Source organism: Cnephaeus nilssonii, assembly GCF_951640355.1.
Source record: "Cnephaeus nilssonii genome assembly, chromosome: 3".
NCBI classification, from domain to species: domain Eukaryota; kingdom Metazoa; phylum Chordata; class Mammalia; order Chiroptera; family Vespertilionidae; genus Cnephaeus; species Cnephaeus nilssonii.
This window is the reverse complement of record NC_137074.1, coordinates 64878722-64890356: the sequence shown is the minus strand read 5'-3', so window position 1 is coordinate 64890356 and position 11635 is coordinate 64878722. Positions and strand designations below refer to the sequence as shown.

Below are 11635 nucleotides of genomic sequence, written 5' to 3'. Positions count from 1 at the left end.
TCACCCTTGGATCCTACTAACGGGGCAGCCTGGGCTGCTGCTGTTTATGCTCTGTGACCCCGTACATCCCTCCATGTCTTGCCACAGGGGTAGGTACTCTCCCCATTCCCTCTGCCAAAGGCAGCCCATCCTTAAGGCCAATGCCCTATGAGGTAGCCTGAAATGAATAGATCTGTCCTGACAAGGATGAGCTGAGATTAGAAAATTATTTCCTTGGATACTTAAACTAAGAGACAAAGGAAAAAGCACATGTCAATGTGCCATGGACATTAGAAATTTAAAAATAATTATTATAGACCAAATAATAATGGTTGTTCTTACTTATTGCACACTTACTATATGCCTGGGACTTTTCATTCACTGTCTCATTTAATAACAATAACACCAATCATAACAGATAACATTTATCAAGCATTTACTTGAAGTCCCAAACTTCAAGTGCTTTACCAGAATTATCTCCTTTAATCTTCATAACAACCATGAGATGGGAACTACCTATTGTCTTCATCAGTCTCAGATGTGAGAAACAGGCTCAGAGTAGTTATATAATTTACCTAAAGTTAACCAGATAGATGCTATAATTATCCTCATTTTAAGATAAGGAAACTGAGACTTGGAGAGATTAAGTAACTAACGAGAGGTACTGAGTGATAAATGAAATCAGGACACAAACCCAGGTGGCCTGACTCCCAAGACCACTGCTCTGACCACTGTTCTAGATTGTCATGTGGACCATGAGTATGTGGAGAAAACTATTAGGAGATGAAGAGTGAGCAGATGCACAAAAAAAGCACCAAAGAAAGGTGAAGCTGCCTCCTTTGCTGCTCTGACCCCTGGCCTGGCTGTTCAGCTTTTCCTGGGCCTCATGCAACTTTTTTTTTTTTCTCAATAGTTTCCCTTTTTCCTAAGGTAACTTGACTGCCTCAGCCTCTGGGCTGTGAAACCAAAGCAGCTCTCACTAGAAAAGTCTACAAATCATTTTATAGGGTGCCTCAAAATGGATACCAAACATATATATCTAGCTACCTGACAGCATCATAACCAGGGCCTGGGCCATAAAAGACAACTGAGCTACTTGAGGGGAAGTTGTTATCTAACTGAAATTCTGAAGGCTAACCTTCAAGTATGCTCTCCAATATCCTTCCCGTTTCTTATAAACAGCCCAGCATTGCCCCACCTCCACAAATTCTGCCTTTGTTTCTTTCCTTTTAATGTGACCTTCTGAGGTGTCACAGGAAATTCTCTCTCTGCTCTTGTCAGTGGCCTACCACTCTGAGCTTTATACTTGCCTGTGATATTCTTCTTTTCAGCTGTTATAAGGAAACCCATTCTCTAGTTCAAGTGGGAAAAGACATTCACTTGATAACATACAAAGACTCACTTCTATCTAGAGATCAAAATTATTAAATGATTAGGCAGTCTGATGCGCACATTACATGTAATATAAACAATCTTGAACTGAGGGTTTGGCCTTTGAGCAAATTCACAGTTAAGTCTTGGCACAGGCATTATCTTTATCTTGTTTTTAAGTTATACTGAGCAGGATCCCTCTACAACCTCTTACAAGCTCCTCCTAGCTGGAAGATTCAACTAGAATAAAAAAGATTCAGCATTACTTATATCATGAGTTAAGCAAACATGAAAAATAGAGACAAGTCGAAAATCAAAGTTATGTATGCCTGCAAGATTTAGAATTGCTCACTTAGATGAGTTTATTTGCAACACTATTCTCCCAGATCCACTGAACACATGGTCTTAATAATGTCTGTGGGCAAAAAGCCTTCTATATCCTAATATAAGTTGCACTGTATGCAAAGGTCTAAACATTGGGGGAAAAAACAAAAAGAAAAAATATTTACCTTGTTCATTATTTCCTCCATTAAGCAGGAATTCATCATTTTGCCTTTTCAATTCTGTTATATATTTAAAGGCTTGGTCCAGGATCATATTCTTGCTCTGCCAAAGAAAATTAATAATTTAAAAGGTCTTCATTTTAAGACCTTGCCAAAGAAACTTAAAAGTGTTGGTTTTATTACATACTAGAGGCCCCGTACATGGATTCGTGCACTGGTGGAGTCCTTCGGCCTGGCCTGTGGGGATTGGGCCAAAGCCAGCTCTCCGACATCCCCCAAGAGGTCCCAGATTGCGAGAGGGCACAGGCCAGGCCGAGGGACCCACTGGTACGCAATCAAGGCTGGGGAGGGACTGCAAGAGGTAGGCAGGTTGGGGGAGGGACCTCGGGAGGGATCCAGGGCGTGTCCGGCCCGTCTCACCCAGTCCCGATCTGCCGAACCCCAGCAGCAAGCTAACCTACCGGTCAGAGCGTCTACCCCCTGGTGGTCAGTGGGCATCATAGTGACTGGTCGAATGGTCAGACACTTAGCATATTAGGCTTTTATTATATAGGATATGTGATATGTATCTTTAAAATTTTTTTAAATGCACCAATATTCAAAAGCTTCTACTGCTTATCTTTCATTTACTAAGTATTTATTGAGCATCAACTATGTGTCAAGCTCTGTCCCAGGCACTAGGGATATAATAAACAAAACAGAAAAAGTTCCTGACTTTGAAGAATTTTATACATATACTAGAGGCCCAGTGCACGAATTCGTGCACCAGTGGGGTCCCTCAACCTGGCCTGTGGGATCGGGCCAAAACCAGCTCTCTGACATCCCCCGAGGGGTCCCGGATTGAGAGAGGGTGCAGGCCAGGCCAAGGGACCCCACCGGTTCACAATCGGGCCAGGGAGGGAGGTGGGAGGTTGGCCAGCCAGGGAGGGACCATTGGAGGGCTCTAGGGCATGTCCAGCCCGTCTCCCTCAGTCCCAATCGGCCAGACCCCAGCAGCGAGCTAACCTATCGGTCAAAGGGTCTTCCCCCTGGTGGTCGGTGCACATCATGGCGACTGGTTGACTGGTTTACTGTCTGCCCCCTGGTGGTCAATGCACGTCAAAGCGAGCAGTTGAGCAGCCTTAGCATATCATTAGCATATTACACTTTGATTGGTTGAACAGCTGACTGGATGACTGGACACAGCACATTAGGCTTTTATTATATAGGACTAGAGGCCCGGTGCATGAAATTTGTGCACAGGAGGGGGGGGTCCCCTCACTCCGGCTTGCACCCTCTCACAATCCGGGACTACTGGCTCCTAACCACTTACCTGCCTGCCTGCCTGATTGCCCCTAACCACACTGCCTGCCTGCCTGATCGCCCCTAACCCCTCTGACTGCCTGCCTGATCACCCCTAGCTGCCTCTGCCTGCCTTCCTGATCACCCCTAACTACCTCTGCCCGCCTGCCTGATTGCCTCTAATTGCCTCTGCCGGCCTGCCTGATTGCCTCTAACCACTCTGCATGCCCGCCTGATTGCCCCTAACCGCCTCTGCCTGCCTGCCTGCCTGCCTGATGCCCCTAACTGCTTCCCTGCCAGCCTGATCACCCCTACCTGCTCTCCCCTGCTGGCCTTATCGCCCCTAACCATTCTGCCTGCCTGCCTGATCACCCCTAACCACCTCTGGCTGCCAGCCTGATCACCCCACCTACTCTTCCCTGCTGGTCTGATCGCCCCTAACAGTTCTCCCCTGCCCTCCTGATCGCCCCTAACCACCTCTGCCTCAGCCCCCACCACCTTTGTCTGGAAAGACGTCTGGTCTATCTGGTCTAATTAGCATATTACCCTTTTATTAGTATAGATATGAATAAAATGCTGTGGGGGGAAAAATAGAGCAGAGTACTAGTAAGAAGGGGCCAGAGAGATGGCAGAGGTTACTCTGTATATGGACTGAATGTTTGTGTCCCCCTACAATTCATGTTGAAACTCTAATCCCTGCTGTGATGGTATCTGGTGGTTGGGCCTTTGGGAGATAATTAGGTCATGAGGGTAGACCCTTCATATGAGATGCCCTTAGAAGAAAACATGAGGGAGGTGAGTGCTCTCTCACTGTGTCATGTGAGGGCATAACCAGGGCCCACACCAGGAACTGAACTGGCTAATACCTTGATCTTGGACTTCTCATTCTCTGGAACTGTGAGAAATAAATTTTGGTTGTTTAAGCCACCCAGTCTATGCTAATTGTCTTATAGCAGCCCCAAATGACTAAGACATTCTGTTATAATCTATTTTGAATAGAGAGGCTGAGAGAGGCCTCTCTGTAAGGTAACATTTCTTTTTTAATCCACACCCGAGGATATTTTTCCATTAAATTTTAGACAGAGTGGAAGGGAGGGGGAGAGATAGAGAGAGAAACATCAGTGAGAGAGAGAGAGACATTGATTGGTTGCCTCCCACATGCTCCCCGACCTGGGGCCAGGGATCGAGCCTGACAAAGTGGCACGTGCCCTTGACCAGAATAGAACCCAGAACCCTTCAGTCCAAGGGTTGATGCTCTTATCCACTGAGCCAAACCGGCTAGGGCTGTAAGGCAACATTTAAGCACAAACATGAAGGAGGTATGAAAAGTATATGCCTTATAGGTATCAGGAGGAAGAGGGTTCAGGTAGCAGGATCAGTAAGAGCAAAGGCCCTCGGGCAGAGCTGTGCTTGGCATGTTGGAGGAACAGTAAGGAGATGAGCCGACTAACGTACATAGGAGAAGAATAGTAAAAGAAGAGGCCAATGAGGGCCTTAAAGACCATTTAAAGACTTTAAGTTGAATTTAATGTTATTCTTTACTCTGTCAACCAGAACTACAATGTTACTTGAATGAGTTTGGTGTCATGCTCCCAGTATATTCCTTCCTAAGCTTTTCAAAAAGATTGTATTTTATGTCAAAGTGCTGCTTTATTCTTTATTCTTAATTAACAATTTTAAAAATTGAAAATACAATATGTGCATATAACAAAAAAATAAATAATCTGAAGGGATATATAATGAAAACTAGTATTTCTTTTGGCTTTAACCTTCCAGACCCTTTTCCAGAGGCCACTACTGTAAAGTGACTTGTGTATCCTTCCAGAATGTTCTATGCCTCTGTGTGTGTGTGTGTGTGTGTGTGTGTGTGTGTGTGTGTGTGTTTAAATCCAGACAGAAAGATATTATAAAGAGTAAGTTACTTGCCCTAACTGGTTTGGCTCAGTGGATAGAGCGTCGGCCTGCAGACTCAAGGGTCCCAGGTTCGATTCCGGTCAAGGGCATGTACCTTGGTTGCAGGCACATACCCAGTGGGGAGTGTGCAGGAGGCAGCTGATCGATGTTTCTCTCTCATAGATTTTTCTAACTCTCTATCCCTCTCCCTTTCTCTCTGTAAAAAAGCAATAAAATATTTTTTTTTAAAGAGTAAGTTACTTTACTTTTAAATTTAAAAATATATCTTGGAGATGCTTTTATATAGCATTTAGGTTTCTATATCTATGTTACACCTTCTGAATGCTGTATTTACTTTATTTACCAGTCTGTTACTAATAAATATTTAGGCTGTATAAGAGGCATTTCAGTTTTTTATTCTTCAGCTATTGGAAAATAAAATAATTTTTTAAATGTTGCAGTGCATGTTTAACTCCTACTCCCATGTGCACATTATTAAATAACTCCAGTACTTTATCAGACAACTGTTTTCATGCAGGAATCAGTGATTTAGTGCTTTGGTTCAGCAAGTTACAATTCTGGGTTCCTTAGACTTAGTCCCCCCAAAAAACCAAAGTAACCCAGGAAACACTTTAGAGAGAGAAAACTGATACTGTCCTTTCTTAACTCAAAAGTCGAGAAATCCCTAGCCAGTTTTGCTCAGTGGTTACAGCATCGGCCCTCAGACTACAGGGTCACAGGTTCGATTCCAGTTAAGGGCACATATCTTAGTTTCAGGCTCATCCCCAGCCCCCGTCGGGGTGTATGTGGGAGGCAACTAATTGATGCGTCTCTCTCATATAGATATTATGCTCTCTCTGTCTCTACCCCTCCCTTCCTCTCTCTCTAAAAATCAATGGAAAAGCCGAAACCGGTTTGGCTCAGTGGATAGAGCGTCGGCCTGCGGACTCAAGGGTCCCAGGTTCGATTCCGGTCAAGGGCATGTACCTTGGTTGCGGGCACATCCCCAGTAGGGGGTGTGCAAGAGGCAGCTGATCGATGTTTCTCTCTCATCGATGTTTCTAACTCTCTATCCCTCTCTCTTCCTCTCTGTAAAAAATCAATAAAATATATATTTTTTTAAAAATCAATGGAAAAAATATCCTCGGGTAAGGATTAACAACAACAACAACAACAAAGAGCCTAGACAAAGGCAGAGCCTTACAGTGCCCACTTTCTGCCTCTCTACTTCAGATGGGGGTGGAGACATGTAGCAACAGTGAAGGAAATCTTAATCTATTCAGTTTCTGGGAGCCAAATATTGATTTCCATTGCACAGTCTAAGACACTGAGGAATCAAAATGATTATGGTTTCCTTTCAGAGACACTCATAGGAATGAAAGCCAAGAGCAGGAAAATAAGATTTTACTAGGCAAACACAAATATTTACTGAGCAGCTACTATATACATTGAGATGTGGAGGAAGAAAAACAGTCAGAGGACATAGTGCCTGCCCTTAAGTTTGCTATTTGTTAAAGAAACAGAAGATATGCTTTTAGGAAGACTAAAAAACATCTATGCAAGACTAAGTACCGCCCTGGAGGGGAGAATGAAGAGAAAGTGGAGTGTAAGACCTTCCTAAGGGGACAGTGTAGAGAAGAAGCAAACTGAACTGGACCGCCCTGCGACAGCCCGGGAGGTTCAGGACTGGGAGCTCCCGCGACCACGAAGGTGGGGTGAGAGGCATGGGGATAAAACTGGGGGGCCGGTGGAAGGACTCTTCTTATGCAGCAATAAGAACCAATCCCCACACCCTCTATGCAGCTGGATGACTTCTCCTTTCTGCCCCAACCACAGGAGGCAAGTTTGTTTTCTGTGAAATGTAACCAGAGAATTTCAGCCTCATGGATGCTTGGCACAGAAGGGAACACACGAAGAGGCTCCTGAATGAAAACGGGAGTGAAGTCAAACTGCCTCCTAAAGCAGTCACTTCCCCGACCCAGCGTCCAGAATAATAGCAACTAGCCTCATGCTCTTCCGACCGTTCCCAAGCCTAGGTACAGGGCTCAAGGATTCTGCTCTGGGGGGAAAAAAAAGTAATAGCCACCCCTAAAACAAACAAACAAAAAGCTACAAATACTGATATTTTTAGTTTCATAACAATGTTAGTTCACCAACTAATCACTCAACAACACTCAGAGCTATCAACAGACAAGCTTAGTCAATCAGCTTTTTTTAAAAATATTTTTTATTGATTTCAGAGAGGAAGGGATAGGGAGAGAGAGAGAAACATCAATGATGAGAGAGAAACATTGATTGGCTGCCTCCTGCACGCCCCCCACCGGGGGTCGAGCCTACAACCTGGGCATGTGCCCTTGACCGGAATCGAACCCGGGACCCTCCAATCCTAAAGCTGACGCTCTATCCACTGAGCCAAACCAGCCAGGGCTCAATCAGCTTTTTAATGTCTCATTCTCAAATATGAAAAAACAACTAAGTATCACTACACATTTCAGGAAAGTCTCCAAACAGAAAGACAAACATACGCAGAGGTTCCTAATCTATCATAGGTACTGAAAGTTTATAAAAATGATACTTGATACTGGAAAATATGTAAGCATCTTTTTTCTCCATAATACCAACCAAGTAAAAGGTTAAGGGGGTGGTGGTAAAAAGGGGAAATCAGGCCCTAGTGCGTTTGGCTCAGTTGCTAGAGCATTGGCCCGAGGACGGAAGGGTCCGGGTTCAATTCTGGTCAAGGGCACATACCTCGGTTGCAAGTTCAATCCCTGGTCCTGGTTGGGAGGTGTGCAGGAGGGGGCAACCAATCCATGTGTCTCTCTCACATGGATGTTTCTCTCTCTCTGTCTCTCCCCCTCCCTTCCATTCTCTCTAAAAATTAATAGAATAATATCCTCGGGTGAGGATTAACAACAAAAAAAAAAAATCAGAAGAAACAAAGTCAACACAGAAAATACTTTTTTAAAACCCTGTAACATTCTCATAGATGAGATGATAGTATCTCCATGAAACAAACATGTGGTATGAAAAGAAACAAAAATAATAAGAAAAAAAGACTTTTGGAAATTAAAAATATGAGAGCTGAAATTAAAACAGAAGAATTAAAGGAGACCAACCAATTGAGATAGAAAAGAAAGGGTAGAGGGCTCCAGAAGTAAAGTCTCAAAGGAAAAAAAGGGTAAAAGGAAATTATGTGGTACATTTGATCAGATATAAACTGTACTAAGAGACTGTTGAAAGTGTGGAAAAACTAAAGAGAGGTATATAGAAAATTAAGCAAATGTAAAACAATGAGGCAATTATTAACTCAAAAAAAGTTGCATACAAAATGAAACATAATATACTAGTAGTATACTCCTTGACGCAACCATACACAATATTTAGACTGTCTCCATAACATAAAAACTGAATGCCAATGTAATCAAAAGTTATGATAGAATTACACTGGGTTACTCAAGGGGAAGCCAAGGGAAAAGCATACAGGAAGTTAATGGATAATATATAAAATGCAAAATAAGATATAATAATATAAGCATGTTATCTTGAAATAGAAAGGTAAATACCAGAAGAATCATTCTCCTTGAGAATGATTGCCTCTAAGGAGCTACATTAGAATTGGGAAGTAGTAGGCAGGAGACCAATGTCTCTTGTTTTAAGCTTTTTGGTGCTATTTGCTGTGTATATATTAACTGTTGCATATATTAATTTAATTAAACATATAACTGTATTAACCAATGGTCACCCCAATAAATTTAATACAATTTTTTAAAAACAGAAAACCCACTAGAAAAATGGGTCAAAAACTAGAATAAGCACTATATAAAAAGAAGATATACGAACACTCATTTAAAATGTAAAAAAGAAAAACAGTTTTTCACACTAGTTTAAAACCTCTTTCAATTCAGGGAAATGCAAATAAAAACCATGAAATACTATAATACAAAAGAAATTAATTTAAAAAGGCTAACAAAATAGAGGAAACCAAGATGGCAGCATAAGGTATACACCTGTACTTGCTGTCTCTCACAACCACACAAAAACTACAACTAAAAGACAAAATGACTATCATCCAGAACCATGGGAAAGCTGGCTGAGTAGAAGTTCTACAACTAGAAGAAAAGAAAAAGCACATTGAGACTGGGTAGGAGGTGCAGAGGCTTGGAAGAGCAGAGGTATGGAGGCGCGCAAATCGGGCTGGCAACTGGGTGCGCTATTTTTTTCAATAGGAAGGGAGATACAACCTCCCGACTGCTCTAAACTCCAGTTTCTGGCGAGACTCTGGGGACCCAGACTCCTACAGGGAGAAACTGGAATGTCTGTCATTGGGTCGGAAAGCGAGGGTGGCTTTCTCATAGAGGTGCTCACAAGAATCATTGTTACTGCGTGGGGGCGCGAGACGCAGGGACACGGAGACACTGAGACGTGGAGAAGCAGAGACAGCTGACTGGCAGCCATTGCTGTTTCCTATGCCCTGGTGATTCCCAGAGATCCCACCCCACCAAATTTACAACCCTAGCCAAGCTGTGCGCCACGGCTTTTGCATATGAATGGCCAGTCCTTTTGCAGCTAACCTAACAAACTGCAGCTGGGTCAGAGAGCTCCAAAACTTCCAAACCCCAAACAAAGAAGAGAAATCTGCAGACCTCGCTGTAGCTCCTGCTGGGGGCCTCAGGCAGGAGCTGACTTTGCACCCCCTTGGAGATCCGGGAGCCAGTGTATCTAGTGGTCAGTGTGAGACGATACCAGATTTCAACTCCTCACATCCATAAGTGACACACTCAAGAGACAGACTCAGTGAGCACCAAATCCCCACTGAAGCAAACCCTGCCCCATAAGGATATCTCCAGCACAGCAGTTCTTCCATTACAGACACTGCGGGTCCTTACACCCAACTGGCCTGGAGGTCAATTCCTCCCAGTGATACCAATAGCAATCAAGGCTTAACTACAATAAGACTGTGCACCCAGCACACAAAGGGGTGCACCCCAGGTAATTAGGGAGGCTGAGCCACTGGGCCCTTTAGGACACCTACCACACAAAGCCACTCCATCAACACAGGGAAGCAGCCAAAATGCAGAGACAAAGAAACGGGTCACAACTGAAAGAAATGGAGGAAAGCAAACTACTAGATATAGAGTTCAAAACCACAGTTATAAGGTTACTCAAGAATCTTCTAGAAACCGCCGAGAAACTTAGACCTCCGAGGAACTTGGTGAGACCTTCAAGGATCTTAATGAGAATGCCAAAAAAAAATGGAAAAGGACCAGTCAGAAATTAAGCATTCACTGTCTGAAATAAAGAATAATATACAGAAATTCAACAGTAGACTAGAGGATCCCAAGAATCAAATCAAAGATTTGAAATACGAGGAAGCAAAAAACACCCAACCAGAAAAAACAAAAAGAATCCAAAAATATGAAGATAGTGTAAGGAGCCGCTGGGACAACTTCAAGTGTACTAACATCCGAATTATGGGGGAGCCAGAAGAAGAGAGAGAGCAAGATATTGAAAACCTATTAGAAAAAATAATGACAGAAAACTTCCCCTACCTGGTGAAAGAAATACTTACAAGTCCAGGAAGCACAGAGAACCCCAAACAAGAGGAATCCAAAGAGGTCCACACCAGGACACATCATAATTAAAATGCCAAGGGCAAAAGACAAAGAGAGAATATTAAAAGCAGCAAGAGAAAAACAGTTAGTTACCTACAAGGGAGTACCCACACAACTGTCAGCTGATTTCTCAACAGAAACTATGCAGGCCAGACGGGAGTGGCAAGAAATATTCAAAGTGATGAACAGCAAGAACCTACAACCAAGATTACTCTACCCAGCAAAGCTATCATTTAGAATTGAAGGTCAGATAAAGAGCTTCACAGACAAGAAAAAGCTAAAGGAGTTCATTATCACCAAACCAGGATTATATGAAATGCTGAAGGGTATTCTTTAAGAAGAGGAAGAAGAAGAAAAAGGTAAAGATAAAAATTATGAACAACAAATACATATCTATCAACAAGTGAATCTAAAAATCAAGTGAATAAAAAGTCTGATGAATAAAATAAACTGGTGAATATAATAGAATCAGGGGCATAGAAAGGGAGTGAACTGACAATTCTCATGGGGAAGGGGGCGTGAGGGGTGTGGGAAGATATTGGACAAAAATCTTACACCTATGGATGAGGACAATGGTGGGGGGTAAGGGTATGGGGTGTGGGGGGGAATCGGGTGGAGGGGAGATATGGGGGGGAAGAGGAACATCTGTAATAATCTGAACAATAAATATTTTTTAAAAAAAGCTAACACGAATATTCTAGAAAAATTAATTGTACTGGACAAAAAGCTGTTCCTAAGGTGTTAACTAAAATTTTTATTGGTAGAGAGAAATCAAGATGGCGGCAAAGGTAAACACCTGAACTGCTGCCTCGCACAACAATATCAAAACTACAAATCAAGGACAAAACAGACATCATCCAGAACCACAGGAAGTCTGGCTAAGTGGAAATTCTACAACTAGAAGAAACGAGAAAAGCACACTGAGACTCACAGGAGCTGTGGAAGGCAGAGGTACGGAGGCGCACATGTGGAGAGGACTGGCAACTGAGTACACGG

At 43.0% G+C, this 11635-nt stretch overlaps 1 protein-coding gene across 1 annotated transcript in view; it reads right to left on the bottom strand.

Moving 5' to 3' along the window:
- USF3 (upstream transcription factor family member 3) overlaps positions 1-11635 on the bottom strand; it is a 53726-nt gene that overhangs the window by 12373 nt on the left and 29718 nt on the right. Inside the window, exon 6 of the mRNA XM_079766633.1 lies at positions 1860-1956. Coding sequence (XP_079622759.1) covers positions 1860-1956 — 97 coding nt within the window. The remainder of the gene's footprint in view (positions 1-1859; positions 1957-11635) is intronic.